The following is a 27,993-nucleotide window of genomic DNA, read 5'->3' as shown; positions in this document are numbered from 1 at the left end:
ACAAATAAATAAATAAATACACAGCGATCAAATCATAACCTTCGCAACAAAGTTTGCGAAGGTAATAAACCCTCGTTTTAGCAAAAAGAGTTAAGGCTCATGGTACAGTCAACCAAGAGGAAAGAAAAGTGGAAATGCAACAAAAATCCCGCATGTCTTGGCAAACATGAGCAAACATGAATACCCACAATCGGTTTACATTTACAGGAATATGGAGAAACGGTCAATAAACGACGTCACACTTCACAAAATCCCTGGTGTGAGAAAAGGGGCTTAACATAAAGTTTTTAAAATGTGTGAATGTCTGTCATTGCATCAAGAATGAACATGACGATGAAAAATAAACCCAATCAATCAGTGGCAAGTTGGAAGGAATAATCATTTCTTAAAAGAACAGCCAGCTTAATAGGTTAAAGGGAAAAATTCTCAGTGAACTAATCAATGATTGCATAAAAATAAAAATGAAACAGACCTGCATGATGGCATTGTCATCCGAGCGCAAAGTGCAATGTGCAACAGCAGGAAATGCCTCGCACAATAGCAGTTCAGACAGCGGAGGTTTGGTGTTTCGAACCACCGTGCACAGGATATCCAAAGCCATCTGTCGGGTTTGGTGTACACACAAGATAGTTCGAGCAATAAAGGTTTAAAACAAGTCGACGACAACATAATTTGAAGTCGCGATGTCGACCGATATGCCTACGCCCACATTAAGCCTTTGCTTACTCTAACTTTGACTGAAAACCTCAAGACCATTTGACCTCAATAGCTAATCTGTACATATGTATCATGGTACATGTACTTACTTTAGATAAAATCCCTACCTCGATAACAACACTTGTACTTGATAAGACATCTGATCTTTGACCTCAATGCTAAAATCTAATCAGTTCATCTTTGCATCATAATATATACTCATATCAAGTTTGGTAAAAATTCCATCACTGGTTCAAAAGTTATCACATTAACAGGATTTTACTAAACATAGCCTCTGACCTCTTGACCCCAAAATCTAATCAGTTCATCTTTCCATCATTATACATACCAGTACAAAGTTTGATTTAAATCCTTTCAGCTATTCTCAAGTATCACATGTTTACCTGGCATGACCTCAACATTTGACCTTTGACCGCTTGATGCCAAAATCGATTCAGTTCATCTTTGCATCATCATATATTCTTACACCAAGTTTGGTCAAAATCACATCACTGGTTCACAAGTTAGAGCAGTAACAGAATTTTTACCTCATGGGAACTCAGCCTTTTCCTGGGCCTTTTGACCTCTTGACCCCCATCATCTAACCAATTTATTTTTACATCATTATACATAGTTATACCAAGTTTGATTTAGATCCCTTCTGCCATTCTTAAGTTATCGCGGTAACGAAAACCAATCATGGACGCACGGACAACCCGAAAACATAATGCCTCCAGTGACTTCGCCAGCTGAGGCATAAGCAGTGTCCTTCACGTTGGTGTATTGGGGCCCTTGTAAATCTTATTTCAAGAAAACCCACTGGAGGAACTATCACAACAAAAGGTATCCATAAATGTCAAGGTGTGGAATCCAACTATCTGAGTTGGTAAAGAAAGGGTTTGAGTTTATATCCAATAATTTACCAATCTGATGTTACTTTGTTGTACAACTGACAATATTTCACCTTCACAACAGGATTTAATTGTTTGCTTCAGTTTTCCAGGTGAGATGGGAAGTTACATACTTCTTGAAACATCATTTTCAGGGTAACAAGCTTTCTCGAGAGTGCAGTGTGCTAAATCTCACCCTAGAGGCTGAAAAAGTCAAAAAAAACCTCAAACAGTTTTTGTTCAGCCTTTTCCTGGGTCACCTGCCCCGAGGCTATCTCAAGAGTACAAAAGCAATTGGTCACAACATGTACGTTAGAAATCCCCAACACAGCCTATTGAAGCTAGGTCAAGAATGATTGCATTTTTGCTTGTCAATAACGTGGCATTCGAGAAACTAACTTTTAATAAGACTAGCATCTCCATTTCACAAGTTAGCAATATCCATGTATGTAAAGATACGTCATACATCAAGTGCTTGCCACATTTCCTGCACCTTTATGGGTTTTTACATAAATCATAGCATTGAAATGTATGCAGTTTGAGAATGCAATGTGTCTGTGCAAAGACACGATGCCTCATGGCTCTGACTCACTGAGCAGAGACCCTGTGGGACCTTGTCTGCAGCAGCATGCATAATGGACATGAGAGTGGGAACGAGGCGTGCATGCAGTGCTGCCTGGCAAGCCTCCACATGTGACAGCTCCTTGAAGATGTCCTCCGCCAAGGAAGCCACGACTGGGTCTGGTGTCGGCCATGGAACCAAAGAGGGGAGTGTAGAAGGGGGCATTTATCCACTGTCATCGAAACAACCGGAGTTCAAAAAAATAAAATAAATCTTACGAATAAATTCAAGTGTTTGTAAATTTGTTTGTTACTCTTCCACAGCAAAACCGTAGCACCGAGAGGCCCCAAATGTGGGGTGGATGTACTTCAAAATATGGGCAAGCTTTTAAAGTTACCACACGGCCTTGACGTCTATTTTGAGGCCACCAAAGGTCACTATAAAGTGTACATTGGAAAATAGGGTCAGGCAGTGCTACCACAAGCAAAAGGTAACCATCATGAGGCCAACCAATAACTCCATGGATTTTTAATATCCAGCACATGCCGAAACCCCCCTCCCCACCCCCGACAGGAAAAGCTCACCACGATGAGGACAATAACTCCATACGTTTTCAATGCACAATATGCAGAACATGTGCCAGAATCCATATGCAGGTTTTTCCCTTGCATTGCCAAGTGCATTGCCCAGACAAGTCAGTGAAATAAAACTAAGAAGCGACCAACAAATTTACGTCTAATGATATGCAGCAATACTCTCAATAGCATGTTTATGTACAGGTTGTAGACAAAAAAAAATGGAAACACCTGGGTAAATGAGATACACCAAGTATATTGAAAGCAATGGCTTCCACACAGATGAGGCCCAAGTGTTAATCAAGCAAGTAACATCCCAGCATGCTTCGCTTGATGTATAAAAATGTTGCACATCCTGGTTGCCTAAAATTATGGCTATCATGGCTGCAAGAGGAGACCTCAGTGACTTTGAAAGAAGGGTGATTATTGGGGCACGATTGGCAGGAGCTTCAATGACAGACAGCTCAACATGCTGATGTTTCACGAGCAAAGGTGTCGAAGATGATAGCGGCATGGAACTCTGGGGGAGAGACATCATCAGCAAAGGGCAACAGTGTGCGTAAGCGCATGCCCCAGGATCGTGTTATCCGTGAATTAATTTGAAGTGCAAGGCAAAGCAGGCGAGCAACTGCAGACCAAATGACTGTAAATTTCAACCTGGGGCACGAGCAGCCAATTTAATCAAAAACGGTACCCCAAGAACTCCACAGCGCGGGATACCACAGTCAGGTTGCAGTGCACAAACTGCTCAGCACACCTGGAAATGCACGTTTGCGAGTCCAATGGTGCAGAGAGCACAGGCAATGGACTATCAAGCAATGGAGAAATGTGATATGGTCAAATGAATCATCCTTCACCATGTTCTTGACAAACAGATGAGTGCATGTATGGTGCCAACCTGAAGAACTCTAAAACCCTGAACTTGGTTCCAACAGTGAACGGTTCTGGTGGTCATGTTGTGGGGTGCATTTTTTTGGCATGGTTTGGGTGTAGTCATTCATTTAGTAGGTAAAGTCAATCCCACTTAATGGTACTGAGTGATTATCTTCACCCCATGTTGCACCATTTCTTTCCTACCAGGAGGGGTGTCTTCTTGGTTGACAATGCCCCCATCCACATACAATGGGTGGTCACCCAATGGTTTGATGAGCATGATACTGATGTTATCCATGTCATGGCATTCTCAGTCACCAGCTCTCAACCCAATCGAGCATTTATGGGATAGTAGCTGAAGTACCCGACATTGCCCAGGGAAATTCAATGAAATATGGATTTAAATATTTCCTGCATGAGAAATTGGGAAATGTTGGCCTTATGGTGTTGTATGAATTACCAATCTTGGGTGTTGCAAAATCCGCTTGGACCCCTTTTCCTTCTTTTTATTTATTTTATTTTAAAAAATAAAACAAATCACTATAACCTCAACATAGCAATTTTCACAAAACATATTACTCGATCGCTCCCGGAGTAAAAAGCAGGCAGTGTGTAAGCACAAGACCCGATTGAGGCCTAAACACGGCAGTGTTATAATAAACCTGTGTAAAGCAATCTTTTTAATAACAGGCGCACGTGTAAACACAATAAAATTATATTTGTGTTGTTAACAACAAATCACTACAACATCAACATACGATTTTCACAATACATATCACTCTATTGCTTCAAAGAAAAAAAAAACACAGGTAGTGTATAAGCACAAGACCCGAAAGAGACCTCAAGGCCAATTATCAGATTTTAATTTTTTTTTCTCAATTTTCTTTTATCCAAAAATCACCCTCGACCTTCCTCTGGATGAAAGAAGGGGCCGTGCAAAGTTTAGTCGCACTGATTCCTGCAATATCCTAATACATAAACGAACAAACACAAACAAACTTTCTTCTTTATAAAATAGATTCTGGAATAACACCTGAAGCAGTGTTTTCCACCTCATTAAAACAGGTGTGAGTTTATTGAACTTCTCGTGGAATAATGGTGTCGCATCCCTCCTGAAGAATTTCAAATTCTGGTGGACTCGATGCCACAGCACATACAAGTCGTACTGGCCACATGTGGTGGCCCTATGAAGTGACTTTACATTGGTGTTCCATTTTGTTGTCCACTACCTACCTGTCCAAGACAAACTGACAACAGAAAAAAAAACTCAATTTTCGTTATTCCATAGACAATTTCGGGGGGAAAATATAAAGTTATCATCCACACATCCTTTCATGATCAATGTTTCAGCCCGTTAATTTCAGTGCTGTTAAGAGTGGACAACAGTCGAACAGGATGGTGCAGAGGTAGGGCATTCATACATTTGAGTTGTCTAATCTGGATTCAATTCCTGACCCTTCTAGAAATTGCTGGATTGATGCCTCACAGGCAAGGCGATTCATCAATGTGTGTGCCATCCTTGGATGGAGGTAAAACTGGGCGTTCCATCTGGCAGAATTTAAAGACAGTGGACCTTAAATACCTCACAGCATCCGCAAAGAGTACCCAAATTATCGCCGGCACCCTGAACAAATTCCAAATTCCGACACACTCAGTTAAATATCCAGCATCAAAGTGGTTACGTGTCTGTTCATGATTGTAATCCGAGCCAGGAAATTGCTTCTGCAGAACCAATGCTCTACAAAGAGACAATTGGTTGCTCGGGGGTTTTTGCATGTATACAAAAACAAATTCGACTAGAACGACAAAAAATGGGGGGGGGGGGAAATGGCAATAGTTCCACCCCTCAACCCCCTAAACATAAAACATTGACTTCCGCTATAAAGTGTGCACAGTGTTATAGCGAAAAATAAACTTCCCATGAGGCGTTGCAGTTTTTGATTGCTTTTTCAAACATTTTCAGTATTTCATGCTTGGAGTGGAGTTGGCATCACACATCTCACATCTCACACACATGGACATACCTACTTAACCACTATTTTTATTGAAGAATTGAGAGATCTCATTTCACAAGATTGTGATTGAATGTGTGTTTTTCATTTACTTTTAACATTGTTCTTATTGAACGAGACCAGGAACAACATAAGAACAATGCAGGAACATTTTAATTGTTCAGGTATTCGCCATCGTGCACCTGTCATTTTAGTGCACCATTTGTACCTAATTAAATTCACATGTTTCATGCTGAGGTGAAAAGGATGTGATGCACCCTTTTTGAATGGAATTGCCAGTGGATGAAAATTTTCAAGAAGAAATGTTTCACCTGGACATTAAAAAAAGAATGAAATGAAATGATGGGCCGAATGTCCTGCGTCAAAGTTCCTTCTGTATCGTTGTTAAGAATGGGAGGAAAAGGGAGGGGAGGGAGCTTTAATGGAACCCCAACAACCCACCCTGTCTTCAAATGTCCTCCCCACTACAAGTCTTCAACCCCTCCACCCCAAACCCAAGCTCTCAAAGCTTAAGTTCACCTCAAAACACCTCACCCCTCACCCCAAGTCCTCAACACTCTCCAACAAATCATACCCTCTATCCCCCAACCCCCCTCACAAGCCACCAAGCCTCCCCACCCCCCCCCCCGCCCTCCAAGACTCAACCCCTCTCTCTCAACTCTCTCTGTCCTCCCTTCCCCCTTTCTACTTCAAGTGATCAACTCACCTCCCACCCCACCAAATCCTCGACCCCCCCCCCCATCCCAACAACCCCACCACCTCCCAAGCCTCACCCACCCTCTACCATCTCTCTGTCCTTGCCTCCACCTTTCTTCAAGTCCTCAACCCCCCCGACCCCATCCCAATGCCTTAACCTCACTCTCTGCCTCCCCCAAATCAAACTCTCTGTACTCCCCTCTCCCTTTCTACTTCAATGCCTCAACACCACCCCCCCCCCAACAAAGCCTCAAATACCCTGTACCAACTCTGCCATCCCCCCCCCCACTCTCTGTTCTCCCCTCTCTCCTTCAATTCAACACCCCACCCTCCCCCAACTCTCCATGCACTCCCTGCCACACCCAGACCCCCCTCCAAACTCTGTCTCTCTCCCCCCTCCCCCCCAGTCTTCATAATGTTAAATAAAGATACCAAACGAACTTTGGGGATAGGAAGAGTCAATTTGGCACATTGTGTCTGTGCTGCTCCTCATCCCATTCATTAAAAACAATGTTAAAAGTAATTCACAATGGAACAATGCTAAATTCACAATCTATTCCCCCTTTCTTCCCGTTCCTAACATTACTGTTCACGTCCATTAAGAACAATGTTAAAAGTTAATCAAAAAAACCGTTTAAAATCACAATCTTGCAAGATGACAGAATCTCACGATTCTTCAGTAACAATAGTGGTTAAGCAAGCTATAAATAAAAGGGTCACTCGCAATGCAAAAAAAAAAAAAATACAGCCTTTTAACATTCTTTATTATGATATTTATGATATTCTTCCTCAAAGACCCTTATTATGATATGTTAACTGGAACGTCTCAAAGACCTTTATTTATGATATGGGTTATATGGTCCCGAGTTGAGTAGTTTCAGAGAAAATTGTTGGACAGACAAGAGAAACAAACATAAATACTGTGAAGTCAATGGCGTGCCGTTACAAATCCCCACGCTTCCCACCTAAAGCAAAGTTCAAAGAAGGCAAAACGTTCCACCAGGAATGACCCAATATCAAATTTTGAGTTTAAAGATTTTTCCGTTTTGACCCCTGTGACCACAAATCACCACCCCTGGAGTATGAACCGGGGGGTGGGGGGGGGAGGGTCGGTCAAATAAAATAACTCGTTGCATGTTTCATGCATCCTCCAATGTTGATTGCATGTACAAAGTTTCATTTGAAAATGTTTTAAAAGGTGCCCGTAGTTGCATTTTTTGGTATCTGACATTTTGACCCCTCCCCAGGGGGTGGGGCCAAAAATGACATTGTTCTTGCCCCTGCTTGCCATATGGTGATCATAACTACCAAATTTGGTGAATTTCTGCCCACCATTTAGGAGGAGACGGTGTGACGGACGGACAGATAAACAGAGAGAGAGCGAGACGGAGGAATGGAGCCGATTACAATATCCGATTACAATTTTTTTTTTTTTTACAAAAAGCCTGGTGATAAATTTATTTGTTTTGTTTGTATAAAATATATTTCAAAAGAGAAAAAGAGCAATCAGAGATTGCAGACCTTCACCAGGACTTGTTTTGAATGGTGTTTATGTAGTTTTGTGTGGTGTACTTTGTGTGGTGTTTGTGTACTGGTGTGTTACGTAATTAATAATAGACACAACTGAAACTACCACTTGAAAACTGCTGGCAGTGATGACCAGGTACCAAGACGTCCCCCTTTGATTGGACACCTGACCCTGACCCATGACGTTTATTATTATTCAATTTAATTCAGAATGGGATTAAAATAAATTTAATTCAAATCAAATGGAAGACAAAATAGGAACAGTCTGGCATTGCAGTCATCAAAAGGAACCTGAACAAGCAAAAAGCAAAGATGAAGTAATCAGGAGGAACCTGGATAAGATTTGCATTTCAGCTGCTGCTCCTCTCTACCCTCAAACCCATCAAATTGCAGCCTTATTTAAAAAAAAAAAAGTTAAAAAGAACCCAGATCAAAAAAAAACAATGAAAAATCACTCAGAGTGACAACGTGGCAAAACAGCACAAAGTAGAATGCCACTCAGTCGAGGGCATACCTCTGCCAGGTGGAACAGTTCACGTTTTGTATACCACTGATAGGCTGGATCCGAACCAAAATCCAATCCGCTTGTTCTCGTCAGCTATTCAACTCATCCACCTTGGTTTTTCATAAGTCGTCCACAACTTTTTGAGATATGATATATTTAGTTTTTGGCCCTTTCTATCAATTTTAGAAACTTGGCCTGTGTTGACCTTTTGACCTTAAACAATAATTAATAGGTCATTGAATTCAGTGACCTGACATGAAAATGCTCTTCAAATTTCAAGTCAATCGGATGAAAAGTGAGGATTTTAGAAAATTTGGCCCAAATTGACGTTTTGGCCAATGTAGACCTCTTTGGTCAACCAAATTTTACAAAACTTCAATGTGGGACCGTCGCAGCGTCGGTGACATTAATCTCCGAAAATTTTAGAACGATCGGTTGAGCGGTTTGAGCTATAGTCCAGTAGATTTAGCCCCAGAATAACTGAACCTGAAACAAATTGCAATAGTTTTTTTTATTGCTGGATCTTGTTCAGGGGGTCACTCTGAATGTCCCAATATAAAATAGGACAAAATAGGACCACCGGAAGTGCCCTAATTTGCATAAATTCAAAATGGCCGCCATTGAGCACTTGGGGGCTGATATCTCCTCAACGGTGTGTTTTAGACCCCATAAATGTATTATTAGCAGATAGGAAAGTGACCTCAAGGGATCCAAATATGTCTTCAACATTTGCATATGATGTCATATATGTCAGAAATGACGTCATAGGCATCATATATGATGTCATCGGTGTCAAACAAATTCAAATCAAATTCAAAAGAGTTTATTTTCCCTTATCATATAGCATACATTGGGATTGACAAATAAACTATGCAACACAACAAACCCCCTCCCCCCCCCCCATCAGGGTAACCTACACCAGCACATTTCACCTAAGGTAAATGGACTCAACGGCCAGGTGACTCTTTGTTCAGGTGATCATGAGTGTATCTGTACAATACATCAGATTTATGCGGCTATTTTTACACTGTGGGCATGACTGATTTCATTTTGCATGCTTTGTGTAGTGACTGCTGTAGTGTACTTTGTATATGGTGTTTGGTTCAGATTGTTTGTGTGGGGTATTAGACATCGTATGTACGCGCATAGCATTAGGTAAACTACTTGACTGATTTTCGTGGAATTTAGCATAGCTTTGACAATATCCTAAAAACTAATTTTCCATCCACAGGGCGACATCTACACCATGGATGACACAAAGTGTGCCATGTGCGAGAAACAGCTTGATGATGGCCGACAAACGTTTACTTTGACAGAGAAGGGTGCCGATAGTGTGAGGGAAGCTGCAAAATCAAGAGGAGTTGCCATCAACGTGATGGTGGGGCAGAAGTTCCACTCTGAATGCAGACTAGACTTTTGCAACAAGAAATCTATACAGTTTTCGTTAAAACGAAAGTTTCGGGAGGAGCCAGAGCCGCCAAGTCGCCGTTCTATTAAACCCATATTTAACTTTTTGGAATACTGCTTCCTTTGTGGGATGTCAGCAGACACTATCTTTAAAGTCTATCTTTAAAGCATGCGACCAAAGGCCCTCAAACAATCCTTGGGCAGAGAAAGTTCAGGGACGTTCGGCATCTTGCATTGACCTTCACGCTGCAGATGCCATTTACCACATATTTTGTAGTGTAAACTTCAGAACAGGGAAGCAAATACCACTCCGTTACAGAAGATGGGTGAAAATGGCATCAAGACCCTAAGCGCAGATGGTGATGCTGATGTCTTGATTGTGAAAACGGCTGTAAGGTGTTCAACGTCTGCTTGTACACAACTAATAGGAGAAGATACAGATCTTCTTGCACTGTTGTGTTTCTATTGCGGTGATGATTGCAAAGGACTCGTCTTCAGGTCAGAACGCAAGTGTGGGGAGAAGGAGGTGAAGAGGAGAGTCTGGGACATTGTTTGCCTCAAGAAGCAGTTGGGGAAAGAATTGTGTAGTCTCTTGCCAGTGATCCATGCCATTGCTGGATGCGACACAACATCCAGGATTTTTGGGATAGGGAAAGGAGCGCCCGTGAAGAAATCCCAAAATCACCATGAGTTTAAGTCGCAAATTCTAAAGTTGGCTCAAGAAGGGTTGGGGGTAGAGGACGTAGATAAAGCAGGAGAGAGCGCTCTTGTCTTTCTATGTGGTGGAAAGATGGAAGAAAGCCTGGATGACTTGAGAGCCAGGAAGTTCTCGGAAAAGGTGGCTACCAGTGCTCGCAGTGTCCAAGTACAGACGCTACCTCCACCATCCAACGCAACAAGATATCACTCACAGAGGGTTTACTATCAAGCCCAGGTTTGGATGGGGGAAAGAAGAACTGAATCCAACAGATTGGGGGTGGCATTTGTCAGATGGTCGAATGCAGCCAAGCAAGATGGACTTGCTCCCTGCACCGGAATATCTGTTGAAAATAATCCGGTGCCAATGCAAGGGTGATTGTGACACCCTACGTTGCAGCTGTCGGTAAAATGGCTTAGAGTGTTTACCATCATGCACGGGATGCAAAGGGACATCATGCACTAATAAGGGGGATGTTGCCACCGATATTGATTCAGACTAAGTAAAACCTCATCATGTGAATAAGCCAGGACATGTATAGGACAGACTCTGTGGAGGTATACATTTGAATTTGAATTTGTTAATGTACAAGGCATAGCTCATGGAACATATTTCAGACTAGGATATTTCCAAAGAACGTCATACATGTATTTTCTACAAAAACATTGAGGAAAACATAAATTTAACATAAATTATATCAATAACGTCATTTCTGACATATATGACGTCATATACAAATTTTTACGACATATTTGAATTACTTGGGGTCACTTTCCTATCTGCTAATGCATTTATGGGGTCTAAAACGCACTGTTTAGGAGATATCAGCCCCCCAAGTGCTCAATGGTGGCCATTTTGAATTTATGCAAATTAGGGCACTTCCGGTGGTCCTATTTTATATTGGGACATTCAGACTGACCCCCTGAACAAGATCCAGCAATAAAAAACAACTATTGCAATTTGTTTCAGGTTATAGTGTAATTCTACTGGACTACTAGAGGCGAGCGGACAGACAAACAAACACACAAACAAACAAACTGAGGCGATAACATACTTGTCAAAAAAAATTAAAAAATTGCCAAGTAATAATCCTGGCTGCTAGACTATGCGTCCGATCAGGTTGATATTTAAATCATATATTCACCATCACGACTAGACCGTAATTGTGAAGTTTCACGTATATTGATGAAGCGGTTCAAGAGAAAGAATTTTGTGAAAGGTTTTCACTCAATCCAATATGGCTGTCAGACCATGTGACCTATGACAGCATATGTGAACGTTTTCTTCCTCATGTATCGGCGGTCATATATGTAAAGTTTTGTCTTGATCTGATCAGCCATTTTAGAGAAGAAGATTTTTGAAGGTTTAAAAAATAACAAAACAAACAAAAAAAACAATATGGCTGCTGAATCATGTGACCGATGTCATCATCAATTTTTTTTTTATGGACCAATTTATCCCCAGATGGCCCTCAAAAAATTTCATACTGATGGGATGCAGCGTTCTTCGGATGCAATTTTGACATCAGACCGAAGACGCCGATGACATAATTAAAATAAAATAAAAACAACACTTATTCCCCATGAGAAATACTTGCCATGTGTCAAGTTTCAATTTTTTCCTTGGTGTGATTTCAGAGATACAGAGGTCCAAAGTTTTTCCTTTTTCCAGCATGGCTGCCACACCACATGACCTACGACTTCATAATTATCTTTAAAACATTATACATGAGTAGTTGTTCCTATGGCGAAAATTTCATCTCAATCCGACAAGAGGTTGCAGAGAAAAAGGTCTGTGTGGACAAACAAACAAACAAATGAAAAATCGTGCTTAGCACGACACTTGGCGAATTAGTTGACCTTTCCGTGTGGTGGTCCAAGCTGTAATGTCATGGAATGTGTGGTGTTTATTTGTTCGTACATTAATAAAATGACGTGACGTCACAAATAACAATTACCGTTAAAAAATGACGTCAATAGGCAAAACTTTGACGTCATACGCTTGCGAAAACTATGCGTAATTTGTAATAAGATGCATTTAGTAATCATTTAGATATTTGAATGAAGTTTAATTTGGCGTCAACAGGAAGTCGCTACGACTTCCGGTCACTGAGTTGTGTCCAAAAATGTGTTTTCACGTTGTGTGACGTCACGTCGCGACGTTTAGTCCGATTAAGACGGAGTTTGGACGCGGACCGTCTCAGGTGGATTGCCTATCAGGTGTAAAATTTTAAGAACGACTGGTCCAGCCGTTTGGGCTGGAGACGACCGGACAAACAAACAAACCAACAAACGGAACAGACCAAAATACTTGACAGTATCGAAGATTTCGCCAAGTAACAAACGGATTCAAATGCAATACCCTCTTTCTCTGGCAAAGGTAATGATAATAATGCTACATTAATATGTTATAACTAGTGCATTAATGAATATCTAGAGTGGTGGGCTTGAGATCTTAGGATCCTGAGTTCAAGTCCCGCTTGGCTGTTGAATTAATACCAGGTGGGGTTGACTCTGCCTGTCATCCTTCCGAGGTTGGCAAAATGAGTGCCGGCATGCTGGTATCCTGCGTCGGAGTGGCGACCCATCCAGGATTGTGCCCAATAGCCAAGGAGACTGCTTGGGCAGCATCAATGCTCTGCACAGAGTATGGTCCCAACGGATCCTGAATAGAATAATAAATATGGTGCAATTCTTGGTTAAGATCCATATTGATCACAAAAGACAAATGGTGACAGAACCAATCCAATGCCTCCTAATGCGAGTTTACTTGAGAGAGAGATTGTAGCTCATACACGTGTGCACTATTTTTGCCATTATGAATCGAGTTGATCGCTGCCCGTGATGCCACAGAAACGAATTTCTGAAGAGCATCCACAGATAACAGTCATGAAAATTTATAACCTTATTTTCATTCCAAGTATATGTATTGTTTCAAAAGCCCACCATGGTGCCCTGCCATAATATTTTGGAAAAGAAACAATCCAAAACCTTAATTTTCATTCTCGTATCAGACTGACTCATTTCTTCCTCAATTTGTTTTCCTCTTTCCACTACCATTGTTCTGCTGTTGCAAGTATGCACTATGAATATAGTTGTGTTTACATGAAGCATACCCTTCATCATGTACCTTTGAGAACTGGCGGTGGTCATTACCTTCGCATTCTGCGAAAGGTTATGTTTTGGTCGGCGTATATTTATTTATTTATTTGTAATCTTGTGATTCGTATAACTCAAAAAGTATTAAACCGAATTGCATGAAATTTGGTGGGATGATTGGTTATTAGCCAGGAAGCATTCGATTAGATTTTGGGATCGTTCGGGTCAAAGGTCAAGGTCAAGGTCACGAAAAGGTCAAAATCGGCTTTTTACGATAACACGGTCAATTTTTATTCAATTTGCATGCAACTAACGCCAAAATGTTCAGAATTCAACGCCTCATCTTGTGATATGCAATATGACACAATGACGCCTATACTCTTGTTACCGGTTTGGGTCAAAGGTCAGGGGGGGTCACAACCTTGAAAAATATGCGGTTTTTGTCATAACGCAGTCAATTCTTGTCCGCTTTACATGAACCCAGCACCAAAATGTTCAGAATTTAATGCCCAATCTTGTGAGGCAATGACGTCATAACACGTCACCGGTTGGGGTAAAATGTCGGGGGGGGGGGGTCACGCCCTTGAAAAATATGCGGTTTTCGGCATAACTCAGTCAATTCTTATTCGATTTGCATGAAATCAGCATCAAACAAGATTACCTTCTCTTGTTGAAACGTTGTATTCACCGAGCTTGCGAGTGAAGACTCGCCAAAACGACGCGAGTTGATTGTTGTTTAGTCCGTAGCCCCCGAAATTCGGGGGGGCGGGGGTCATGACATTATAGATATGTGGTTTGTGTCATAAGACCATTCATATGAAACCAGTTCCCCACACTCATACCAAGAACAAAAAAAAGTAGTGGCGGCGAAGGTATGCGCTCTATGAGTGCCCGTTCTAGTTCTGATATATTTCATCCTGGTGTGAAATACACGGCTTAAACAGAAAACAGATCCAAGTGGACACGAGTACATTTTTATAATATTAAATGCTTGCCTGCTTTGTGCTCTTCCAAAGAATGATTAAATCAGACTTGTTGCGTGATAGCGAGTTATGCTCTGGGATATTTAATTTCGATTTGAATCCCAGAGAAATTTGATGGCGTGTGCTTTGGCGTCATGAATATTCCATCCAAAGTCAGTTCTCCAGTCCATGGAGTTAACCATACACAAGGGACTGTACACAAAATTGCTACACTGTTGTTGAAGGATAAATCAAACAGGTGAAATCATGTTCAATGTGAAAACAAGCTGCAGATTATATTCGCAAGTCAACTGCAGCACCACACATCCTTGCCTCGCCACTACCACAACACCATCACCTTCGTACCCACCATTACTGTACTTGAGCAACAAGGCGATGGTCAGTGGGCAGACACGGGACTCCACTGAAGCGGTGAATTCAGGGTCTACAGAACAAACTATCGCGAGAGCTTCAAGAGTGAGTGCCAATGTTTCGGCAGTTGTGCCCGATGCCAATTCAAGCAAGCCCTCAAGCACAGGAGACAGGAAGGGTCTCAATACATCTGCTGCACCGGCCTGCTTCAACTGGTCACAATACCTGGAAGGGCAAAGGATTGAAGAAGAAACGGAAAGAATGACCGTACCTGCAAAACTCCAAAGCAACGACAACCTCCACCCCCCAATCCACTCCCGTGCACGCACGGGCGCACGCACACAAATACTGTCACACTTGTATCTATTTGATCACACAAATATTTGATCTATAAATAACAGAAAGAAGGAAAGTTTACGGGGAGGAGTGGGTGCAATTTGGAAAATAAATTTGGAAGAAAAATAGAAATAACAAGTCTGAAGACGACAATGGTTCATGAGCGGTATTTGACGATGTAGATCGTTTCAGAAGTCAAGGAAGAGACAATGTGATAATGTTTGACCAAGTTATAAAAATGATCAACATGATGTGGTACGAGTGACAGGTTATTAGCTGCAAAATGTCGAAAACCCGGTTTCGTTCAACAACTTTCAAAATTTGACCTTTGCATGACCTTTAAAGGTCACAAAACAATGTTGTGGACATTAAAATAAGGAAACAGGATACGTGCTATAGCTTATTGGAGTTAGTTCGTCGAAGAAGGTCGAAAGCCCGGTTCCATTCCCACAACTTTGAAAATTTGACATTTGTGGCCTTTCAAGGTCAAAGGTCAAGGATTATGACCTTTGGTGCAAAATTTCCTCTGGAACATTCCAGGAACAATATAACGTCATATAGGCTATATGGCATTTCGCACTCCTCGGATTATAATCCATAATTTAATGAAATCAGCGTAAAAACAAACTTGAAGGGGGTGCCATGGGCAAGGTGTTCGAAATAGAGAAAAATGATTTCAAGACTTTAGGTGGGGAATGACCTCAAGAAATTATGCATTAAAAAATGTTGTCATCCTAGCTCTCAAAGTTTGGGTGGTCATATGATTTTTGTGTCAAAATTCGCAATTTTCTAAGTTTTTGACCTTGACTTTGGGACGAAAATGAAAAAAAAAAAAAAATTATCGGACAAGGACAAGTTTTAGATAATTCATTTTGCTATTCAAATACCGAAGAACCCATTCCATTCAGTCAATTCCCTCGGAGAAGATAGATTATTAATCTGACTACCCCCTAAAAATTGCTATTTTTTGGGTCGTGGCTCCGCCCACAATGGGCGTAGCACGCCCTCATCCAGGAAAACACAACTAGACGTTGATATCGAACACATAACCAAGTTTCATCAAGATCGGATCAAAGTCCACAGAGTTATGCTCTGGACAGACAGACAGATACACAGACATAACGAATATAGTGGTCACTCTGGCTGGCGCTCGTGAACCAAAAAGAGAAAAGTGAAGAAATAGTTGGGAAGAGATAAAGGTAGACTTGGATTATTCTGTACAAGTCCAATCAGGAATCAATCATCAAAAAAAAACTTTCTGTGGACCAATTTATCCCTAGATGACACTCAAAAATTTTCTAAAAAAAATACAGTGAAAGCATTGTCAGATTTCCAGAAAATTTAGAGCCATTCTCAGAAATTTATCAATATAATTACCTCCACCACCAAAGGTGAAGGAGGTTATGTTTTCACCCGTGTCTGTCTGTTTGTGTGCAGGATATCTCAAAAAGTTGTGAGCGGATTCAGATGAAATTTTGTGGACAGGTTCAGTGTGTGACAAGGACGAATTAATTCGATATTGGTGAAGATCCCGATCCGGATCAGACTACTAGAATATTTTAAGTGATTCCTCACCATTAAGAGATAGGCTAAACTAATATATGGCACGATATCTCAAAAAGTTGTGGACGAATTCAGATGAAATTTTGTGGACAGGTTCAGTGTGTGACAAGGACGAATTAATTCGATATTGGTGAAGATCCAAATCCAGATCCGGATACGAGATTTCTTTAATTTTTAAAGTGATTCTTCACCATTAAGAGATGGGGCTAAAAACGATACATTTATTGGATCAGGCATTGCACAGCGGAGGTATGTGCTCTACCGAGTGCCCTTCTATAGTTCATTTTAGAAGTCAAGCACATTTCCAAAATTGATTGTGATGGATCTGCTCTTTTATATTCATGAGCAATAATCACTCCCACCGGGAGAGAAATATGCTGTCAATACCCACTCCCCACGGCAGAGATTGGTGGTTAAACCACTTGCACTATTCTCTGTAAGTCGGAAGGGGTTGGTTGGGGAGCGGGGGGAGGTTGCTGAAGTGAAGGGACAATTATTTTGTGCCCATACCCTGACCCTGGGTACAATGACAAAGTACACAAATCTTGGTGGAAATTGGACCAGCCATTTTCCATTCCATTATGATCAGACATACTGACATACATACGTACGAGTCCACCTAAATTAATGCTAATCTTTCTCAAATCACGATATCAAACACATTTGGCATAATATTGAAGATATGTATCCATATTCCTTAATTTATGAGTTATTATTGACTGACACTTTGTCTTAATGAATAAATAATGGGTGAATACATTTAAGAGATATAAAAATGTATGTGGGCAGTCTGACTATGCTCTGAAGTACATTACAACACTGTTGGGAAAACAATAACTCAACATAATCCAGAAACTTACAAAAAAAAAAAGGATCAATCAGAGATTGCAGACCATCACCAGGACTTTCTTTGTGTGGTGTTTCTGTACTGGTGTGTTACATAATCAATGAGACGTAATTAGATCTGCCACTTAATAACACTGGCAGTGATGACCGGGTACCAAAACGTCCCCCTTTGATGGAATCCTGCTTTGATCGGGCATTTGACTCTGACCCATGAAGTTTATTATTATTAAATTTAATTCAGAATGGGATTAAAATAAATTAAATTCAAATCAAATGGAAGACCAAATAGGTACAGTCCAGCATTGTTGTAATCAGAAGGAACCCAAACAAGCAAAAAGCAGAGATGAAGTCATCAGGAGGAACCTGGATCGGATTTGGGTTTCAGCCCCTACTCCCCAACCCTCAAACCCATCCGGGTGCAGCGAAATGAGCCTTATTCAACAAAAATAAATAAAAGAACCCAGATCAGGAAATTAAATAATTCTGGCTGCCAGACCATGAGTGCAATCAGGTTGAAATTTAAAACCTATATTCCCCATCACCACTCGACCATAGTGCTGACATTTCACGTCGATTGATGCAGCGGTTCAAGAGAAAGAAATTTTTCAAAAGATTTTTGCTCAATCCAACATGGCTGCCAGACCATGTGACCTATCAATTATTTGGGAACACCCTGGTATCCCCAAGGTTTGGGAAATATGTGCGTGATGGTTCCCCTTGACCTGTCCAGCCATTCTGGAGAATGTGTTTTTTTTATAGGTTTTATGGTAAATCCAATATGGCTGCCGAACCACGTGACCAATGACGTCATTATTTTTTTTCTGTGGACCAATTTATCCCGAGATGACCCTCAAAACTTTTTATCCTGATCAGATGTAGCATTCTACGGATGCGGTTATGACATAATGAAAACACCTATGACATCATTAAAAAATATATTTACACTTATTCCCCATGGGGAGTACTTGCCATGTGCCAAGTTTCAATTTTACCATTGGTGTGATTTTGGAGATATAGAGGTCCAAAGTTTTTCATTTTTCCAACATGGCTGCCACACAACGTGACCTATGATGTCAACATCATCATCAAAACATTCTACATGAGTAGTCGCTCCAATGGTGAAAGTTTTGTGTCAATCCGACAAGCGGTTCCAGAGAAAAACACTCATGTTCTGCGCGGACAAACAAACAAACAAACGGACCCAAATGCAATACCATCTCCTCTAGCGAGGGTAATTAAATCAATCCCAAATGGAGTCGAGGCAGGTCTCAAGGCAGAGGGGGTCACACTGATGATTGATTACACCTAACAACAGACTTGATTTTCCCTTTTATAATAAACTAGTAGTAATGCCCGGCGCTGCTCGGGCTAGCAATAAAGCCTGGCGTTGCCCGGGCTTTCTTGCAAATTTCCTGAATAGCGGTTAGGGGTTAGCGGTTAGGGGTGGGGTTAGGGTTAGCGGTTAGGGTTAGCGGTTAGGGTTAGCAGTTAGAGTTAGGGTTAGCGGTTAGGGTTAGCGGTTAGGGTTAGGGTTAGCTGTTAGGGTGGCTAACCCTAACCCTAACACTAACCCAAACCCTAACCCTAACAGCTTGGCGTAGCGGAGGTAAACAGTGCCCGGGGCAAAGTGGAAATTTGTGTCCCCCGTAGGCCTTAAACTTGAGTGGATTTGAATGGAAAATCCCATAAGGGATATCGATTTATCGATTTTTTTGAATATCGGAAGTGTTATGGAAAAAATTTATCGCCAATGACCTAAGTTGGACCAAAAGCCATAATCGTACCGAATTTGAAGGGAATACGTTGGAGTTTGTGAAAATGCATCAAAACAAATTTTGAGGGGCCTCTTAAGGAAGACAATAATACCATTAGTATATGTGCCAAATCTTGTTTCATTTCATGCAGTAACAAAAATCTGATGGTGGAACAAAGAAAGGGGCGTGCCGAAATATTAATATAGATGTTGTTATAGCCTTAAGAGTTGATGGAAATCCCTTGTAAGTGGTTTTGGTTTCATAATACAATTATTTATTTTGTTATCACGTCTCAAATAATAACCTTTCCAACTGGACTCGTACTTCTGCATCCCACTGTACACTCATGTACATTTGCACCAATACATACATATTGTTATGGGGAAATGGGGAGAGGGAGGATCCAAAACTAGGTTGTGCTAAGAATAGCTTGGTCAGTGTACTTCAGTAGGTTAGATTTACTCCTGTATTAGGGATCTGTAAGAGGTAAATCATACGTAACATGTACACTGAAGGGGCAGTGACCATCCTTTATAGAGTAGAGTGCTCTTCTCATTTAAGTATGATGTATCCTGAAAACGTATCAAATTCTCCAAATTCCCTTTATTTCTCCACAATATAACAGGCTTCAACAACAGAAACTCAGCAGCAGTACAGTTATATTTAAAAGGAGAAACCCCAATAAAACACACATGAAGGGTCCGTCATCGTAAACAGTGAACTTTAGACAAATTACTGGAGGATTCAAAACACGTCTCACAAATGACAAAAACAAAAAGCAAAGCAATCGGCGAGTGAAATTCGACGAGTGAATGCAGCGAACCAAATCGTACCCCCAGATGGCACGCACAGCGGAAATGCGAACTGAAGGAGGCTGCGATGAGTGCAGCCCTGCCACAGTCGCTTCCAGGAAGCGCTGTACCAGCTCCGAGCTCATGACCCCAGTGAACCGTGAAGCAGCCCAAAGTGCACGGCCCAGGAGGAACGGCAAGGCTGCACAAAAAGAGGAGAATTTGTGCATGAGACGGAAAGTTAAATGAAAATTAAGAGCGTTCTTTACACATTTCTAGTCTGTCGCTTCCGTAATAAAGAGATGGGATTTTCCAACAAAAGTATTCATGAGCTTATGTACAGAGGCAGAATACCTGGCGTGTTGAGAGCAGAGAGCACAACGCCGGAGAAGAAGGGGTCGAGCTCAAATTGGGCCTTGCCACTGCGCACGGCGTCAAGTAGAGAACCCTTCATAGAGCCAAGAGCCAGCATACACGCCTCATGCACCTTCCACCTGCCACAACAGATGAATGGGGACTTGTCTTTACAGCACTGATTTTTATTGAAGTTATCCAAGGACTTGTGGAGATTCTTGTATTTGGATTATTACTTGAAGGACAAGAACACAAGGAGATACGAGTGTACATTTACATATATTAAAAGGGTAACCAAACAGTTTTGTCACCGGGTTGAAAATTAAAGTAAAAGTTCTGGGCAATCACAAAATTGCATATAAAGTCTCATTTACCGATATGTCTGATAAATACGGGCTGGCAGGATAGCTGAGAGGTATGCACATTCGCTTCTGAAGTGTCTAGCCTGGGTTTGAATGTCGGCCTAGCTTTCAACTGTCATCCTGGAGTTTCACATGCAGGGAGCATCAATGTGTGTGCCGTACCTCAGATGGAGGATTTACTGAAATCCCGTTTGCTGGCCTTAGTTTGTGGATGTCAAAGATCACACGGTATCCTTCGGAAGATAGTAGGAGAGCTATCGCCGGCACCCTGAACAAATTACAAATTCCTGCCCTGACTAATTGGTGGGAAAGTAATAGCAAACCACCCAGCAATACTCATGCCAATAATGCTCTGAAAGAGTAGGTGCATCTCATCATCTCTGATAAATGTCAAGTTTCTCACACGATTTGTTTCGTTTGAGGAAAGAAAACAACAGTGCTTCGTACGAAGGATAGGGCTCTGGCAAAAAGCTTCCGCAACGAGGACATGCAAACTCTTGTTAGCGTCATGGTGATGCAGAAGAGGAAACTGCAGATGAAATTCACTGTGCAATTTTGTAAGTTCTTCACAACATTTGTCTGCAAACGGAAAACCATTGATGGATGGTCAACATCCTCTCTGGGATGAAAATAACAATCACAAGACACCTTTCAGGCTGACCTTTCACAAGATGAGGACGATAATACTGCCATTATGAATGAAGCCTTGCTTCAAAAGATTAGAGTATCACAATTAAAGAATGTGCAAAATAGTTGGGAATACCCAAGTTAACAATACATCACACTGTTCCCGAGAGTTTGCGGAGAAGGGTGACAGAAAAATGGGTGCCATACATCCTCACCGCCGAGGCGCAGACGTTGAACTCGCTTGCTGTCAACAAAAACTTCAGTGTTTTCGTTGGGGGCAATGACATTTTCTTTGAGCACATAATTGCTGCAGAGTTTCGACGAAGCCTGGTGTTGGACGAAGCCTGGAGCCAGAACTAGTTTGTTCAGTAGACTGGAAAGCGTCGACTTCTCTGCATCTAAAAAAGGCTAAATCACCAACAAGGGAGCATCAATCGTGCTTCACTGCATTTCTTTATTTACATTTTTACAACCACAATGGAATTTTGCTAATTGGGCAGTTGCAGAGGGTGGAACAGCAAATGGAGAGTACCAAAACAGGGTTTTGTCATCATTCGTGACCTGCAGTGTGTACCTAGTGCCGGGCTCTTCTGAACTTCCAGGAAGCGCTGCACCAGCTCCGTACTCAATATCCTCCATGGCAATGGAACTATGATGCCTATGACCTGTAAGAATCCTGTAAGTGGTAAGTTTTGTCTCACCCACAATATTCGAGATTAATGAACGATCTGGTTGTTGAGTGCAGAATTCATGCAACTTCCACTTATTCCGCAAAATGAACAACCTGGGGGGAAGACGTTTTACAACTGCAGATGGGTTGACATAGTCATGTCTCCTGCATCAAGGACACTTCAGAGGGAAGGCTTCTGTGCCAGGATCGAAAATTTGGTTGACCATTGAATGAAGTACAATTAAAAATTAAAAGTGTGGATTTGGTACAACAATGTAGCATAAATAAAGTTTATCAATGGTATGATGTCTATGAAGTAAGGGGTGGGGAGCGGGGGATAGAGAGAACAGATCTTTTGGGATAACTCCTGTCAGGGGTCCCAATGGCACTCTCTGATTTTGCAAAATAAAAATCTATCTGGCTGATTTAAAAAAAAGGATGTCATGCAGAGCACGATACTTGAAAAATCCACCCCCATCTCCAAAGGTTTCCATGGATACATCAAATTATCCATTTCCTTAGGATTAAAATTGACAAGCTTAATCAAAGCTCAGGTCAATCGGATGAAAATTGATTATTTTTCAGATTAAAATTTTCGAAGTTTGACCTCGAGTTGACCTTTGACCTCAAAAATAGTTGGTTTACCAATCCAGTGATGCAATATGCAAATCCAGTTCAACTTTCAAGTCAATCGGATGAAAAATGACGATTTTAGAAATTTGACCTCAAGATGACCTTTGACCTCAAAATCAATTGGCTTCTCAGTTGAGACTACCTTTACAACTTAAGTTTCATGACAATCAGTTTAGAATTGTGACCTGTAGGCGATTAACAAGTCTGAAGACGACAATGGTTCACGAGCGGTATTTGACGATGTAGATTGTTTCAGAAGTCAAGGATGAGACAATGTGATGTTTGACCAAGTTATAAAAATGATCAACATGATGTGGTACGAGTGACAGGTTATTAGCTGCAAAATGTCGAAAACCCGGTTTCGTTCAACAACTTAAAAAATTTGACCTTTGCATGACCTTTAAAGGTCACCAAACAATGTTGTGGACATTCAAATAAGGAAACAGGATACATGCTATAGCTTAATGGAGGTAGTTCGTTGAAGAAGGTCGAAAACCCGGTTCGATTCCCACAACTTTGAAAATTTGACCTTTGTGAACTTAAAAGGTCAAAGGTCAAGGATTATGACCTTTGGTGCAAAACTTCCTCTGGAACATTCCAGGAACAATATAACGTCATATAGGCTAGATGGCATTTCGCACTCCTCGGATTATCCATACTTTGATGAAATCATTGTAAAAACAAACTTGAAGGGGGCGCCACGGGCAAGGTGTTCGAGATAGAGCAAAATGGTTTCAAGACTTTAGGTGGGGAATGACCTCAAGATTATGCATAAAAATATTGTCATCCGAGCTCTCAAAGTTTGGGTGGTCATATGATTTTTATGTCAAAATGAAAAATCGAGCTCTGTGGGGCTATGCAGGTGCCACTGGGCTAACCAAACACCAAAACCCCTGCCAGATTCGACAAACCCCTCGGAGAAGATGGATTTTTATGTCAAAATCGCAATTTTCTAGGTTCGTGACCTTGTGACCTTGACACAAAAATGAAAGAAAAAAAAAATCGAGCTCCGTGGGGCTATGCAGGTGCCACTGGGCTAACCAAACACCGAAACACCTGCCAGATTCGACAAACCCCTTGGAGAAGATGGATTTTATGTCAAAATTCGTAATTTTCTAAGTTCGTGACTTGACCTTGGGACGAAAATGAAAAATCGAGCTCCGTGGGGCTATGCAGGTGCCATTGGGCGAACCAAATATCGAAACCCCTGCCAGATTCGACAAACCCCCTCGGAGAAGATGCAAATTGAAATCGGCTACCCCTTAAAAACACAATTCGCAATTTTCTAAGTTCGTGACCTTTTGGCCTTGACCTTGGGACGAAAATGAAAAATTGAGCTCTGTGGGGCTATGCAGGTGCCATTGGGCTAACCAAATACCGAACCCCTGTCAGATTCGACAAACCCCCTCGGAGAAGATGCAAATTGAAATCGGCTACCCCCCAAAAACACGTTTTTTGGACGTGGCTCCACCCATAATGGGCGCACCACGCCTATTTTCAGGAAAACACAACTAAATCATGAGAAAACCTCCCACCAAAATTTTATCAGGATCGGATCAAAACCCACGGAGCTATGCTCGGGACTGATAGACAGACAGACAGACAGACAGACAAATATACAAACAGACAGACACACAACAATAACGAATATAGTGGTCACTTATTTTTTTCGTGAAAATATTTTTTCGTGATCCAACAAGCAAGCAGACAAATAGAATAAGAAGAAGACGATGTCGTGCAGAGCATGATACTTGCAAAATCCGCAAAACAAATTTGACCTCAAAAATAATTGGTGATTGAATTCAATGACGAAATATGCAACTCCTCTTCAAATTTCAAGTCAATCAGGTGAAAATTTACAATTTCAGAAATTTGGCCTATGTTGAGCTTTTGGCCCGTGTTAACTTCCAAAATAATTGGTGGTTGCATTCAGTGACCTGAAATATAATATACAACCTCTTAAAATTTCAAGTTCATCGGATGAAAATTGAGGATTTTAGAAATACCACCTTAGTTGTTGACCTTATGCCTATGTTGACCTTTTGTTCCATGTTGACCTCAAAAATAATTGGCTACTTGAATTCAGCAACCTGAAATATAAATCCTCTTCAAATTTCAAGTTAATCGGATGAAAATTGAGGATTTTAGAAATCTCACCTAAGTTGTTGACCTTGGGCCTACGTTGATCTTTTGACCTCAAAAACAATAGGCTTCTTCCTTATAACAAACTCTACCATGTGGTGAAGTTTCATGAAGATCGGTTTAAAATTGTGACCTGTAGGCAACAGACAGACAGACAGACAGACAGACAGACAGACAGACAGACAGACAGAACAACAAAAACAACTAACCAAGATACTTGAAAAATCTTCAATTTTGCAAGTAACAAGAAAATTCCCCAAAAAAACATCTGGTGGTGAATGTTTTTTTTTTGTTTTTTTTAATGTGTTAACAGAAATACCCACATACAAATGAATTTGGCCAATCTCTAATCAGTGATTCTCACATCTATATCAGTATCCTGTTAGTGACTCATTAATATGCATGACAGACTTAATTGGCCACAACTTGGCAACACACTCGTCCTTCATTGGCTTTGATACAGCACTCAAGAAGCGGTCATTCGTCTTGATTCAGCAACAACTGTAACACGGTTATTTCGTTGGTTTTTATAATGATGTTTCCCTCAAAATACTTCTTCACTCAAATATAGTTTCACATTTTTGCATTCATTCGTAAGTTCACAAGAAGACCTTCAAATATTTTCGCACGATCGTGATGGCATCCTGTCAATGAGTGCAAAATTATTCTCTCCTTGGGACAGCGGCATAAACTAAAAGTGAAGTGCGAGATAAAGTGAACCAATTTAAAACCTACTTATGACTTGCATGGATTCAAAAGACTTCATGGAAGGGAACTGGAACAAGATGAGATGAAGAAATCCAAGATGCCAGCAATTCGAATATGTCACAAGGGAAAATAAATTAAGTGTTGCAAAAGAGAAACTCGTTTGGCTAGACATTTTAAAACTGTTTGTTATAGAAACAAATTCCCCGTGGAACCCCCGCTTGTGTATGGGATTTGCACCTGATGTGCCTCATCCTGAACTGTGTGCTCAGAGAACTTCAAACAGACTATGCACTTGCATATCTTCTTTTCCTTTCATGATCCAAATACCCCTCACACGAAGAGCACAAGGATATACAATCCAAAGTTATGCGCACACTAAACCATACAGTGATATTTTCCATTTCACCAAAATCATCTATTTAACGGAAGCTGGACTGCCTATTGAAAGCTAGTTCTTTCCAACTTAATTCCTTACCATTGTTCAGAGTAAACTTGCTGAGAGGATGTCCGAAAAAGACATGGATTTAAAATGTCAAGAAAGATGTGGAATGTTTTGGTTTACATGAAACTGAAGAAATGCAAAGATCTGCATGGAGGAATACCATCATTCAACCAATCCCCGGAAAAAGGGAAAAATGGTCGCAAAGTGTTGTCACACTCTTCCTCTTCTTCAAGGTAAATTCCCCCCCATGAATAATGCACATTAAATTGGTCGTTTCACCAATTTATTATTTTTTTTTAAACTCTCGTCCTCTCCAAATGTCTGGGCCCCAAGTTTGAGCTTCCTGGATTGTGGTTAAAAAAAAAACTCAACATGACAAAAATTCTTTCCTTCACTAAACGTCTCAGCAAGACAATAAACACGTAATAAAACAAAGCTCAGAGTAATGAAATTGCACCAACAAGAGCAAAATAGGTTGCATAAAGTGGGAAACAGCAAGCCATAAAGAGAGAGGATTTCTGTTGCCATGATTGAGTGGCAAAGGTATGTGTGCTTTCAGCGTGCCGGCTGTGACGCGACTTGTTGTATGGTTTTCCTCCAAGGAACAAAATCTAGCAGCAACAAAATTGATTTTTTTTAACAGTCGAGAGAAGGAGGGATTCAAACCAAGTACACCGCAACAATATCAGCACAATTACTGGGAATACTTACAACAACCAGTTTGTTTGAATGAAGACAAACCAATAACTTGCTCACAGAAATAAGCACAAGAATGGAATATACAAGTAAAGAGATTGATCTTTAATTTTTATTGCCCTGAGAGGGTGGGGAGAGGGAAGGTACTTTTTCAAATGCTGCCAGTATTCATTAATGACTGTCAAGTTCATAGCCCAAGAGGACAAGAAGAGCCAAAATGCAACTAATAAAAGAAATTAAAATAAAATTAAAATGTCACCATACCATCCAGTATCGCCTCGAGTCTTGGCTTGTTCGGCCTCCTGCAGATGCCTGGTGGCAGCTGCTGCCAGCGCCACCGCACTCTCATTGGGAAACTCTGAGCCAACTGCCTGTCACAGCAGAAGAATCATACCAAAGCCACTTTACACAGGCACACCATGAGGTGAAGCACAATAAAATCAGGGGGTGATGTCTGGGTCAACGATTCAGACATCAACAACAACAAAAAAAAAACAATCAGAGATTGCAGACCCTCGCCAGGACTTGTTTTGTGTGGTGTTTATGTATTGGTGCATTATGTAATTAATAAGAGACATAATTACAACTGTCACTTTATAACTGCCGGCAGTGATGACCGGGTACCAAGACGTCCAATTTGATGCAACCCCGCTTTGATCGGACACCTGATACTGACCCATGACGTTTTTTATTATTATTCAATTTAATTCAGAATGGAATTAAAATAAATTAAGTTCAAATCAAATGGAAGACCAAATAGGTACAGTCCAGCATTGTTGTAATCAGAAGGAACCCAAACAAGCAAAAAGCAGAGATGAAGTCATCAGGAGGAACCTGGATCGGATTTGGGTTTCAGCCCCTACTCCCCAACCCCCAAACCTACACCACGTGACCTATGATGGCATAGCCAAGTGAGCCTTATTCAAAAATAAAAATAAAAAAACAAAAAGTACCCAGATCAAAAAATTAAATAATCCTGGCTGTCAGACCATGCGTCCGATGAAGTTGAAATTTAAAACTTGTATTCCCATTACTACTGGATCACAATTGTGAAGTTTCACTTTGATTAAGTGGTTCCAGAGAAAACATGATTTAATATTTTCATAAATCCTGCATGGCTCCCAAACCATGTGACATCAATTATTCCTTAACAAAGTTGTACGCCCTTGTAGGCCGTGGGCTGTCCGCCGCTATCGT

General features: G+C 41.0%; 1 protein-coding gene across 9 annotated transcripts in view; it reads right to left on the bottom strand.

The window, feature by feature from the left end:
• IPO9 (importin 9) overlaps positions 1-27,993 on the bottom strand; it is a 164,532-nt gene that overhangs the window by 63,533 nt on the left and 73,006 nt on the right. For all 9 annotated transcript variants that reach the window (XM_085897459.1, XM_085897462.1, XM_085897461.1 and 6 more), the window contains 6 exons: positions 27,061-27,167; positions 20,517-20,656; positions 20,205-20,364; positions 14,871-15,097; positions 2,179-2,327; positions 473-601 (listed from right to left, as the gene is read on the bottom strand). In XM_085897459.1, the coding sequence (XP_085753585.1) occupies positions 473-601; positions 2,179-2,327; positions 14,871-15,097; positions 20,205-20,364; positions 20,517-20,656; positions 27,061-27,167 (912 nt within the window). The remainder of the gene's footprint in view (positions 1-472; positions 602-2,178; positions 2,328-14,870; positions 15,098-20,204; positions 20,365-20,516; positions 20,657-27,060; positions 27,168-27,993) is intronic.

Source organism: Eptatretus burgeri, chromosome 10, assembly GCF_056783735.1.
Source record: "Eptatretus burgeri isolate ZD-2024b chromosome 10, Ebu_testis_v1, whole genome shotgun sequence".
NCBI classification, from domain to species: domain Eukaryota; kingdom Metazoa; phylum Chordata; class Myxini; order Myxiniformes; family Myxinidae; genus Eptatretus; species Eptatretus burgeri.
This window is presented reverse-complemented; position numbering and strand designations above follow the sequence as displayed.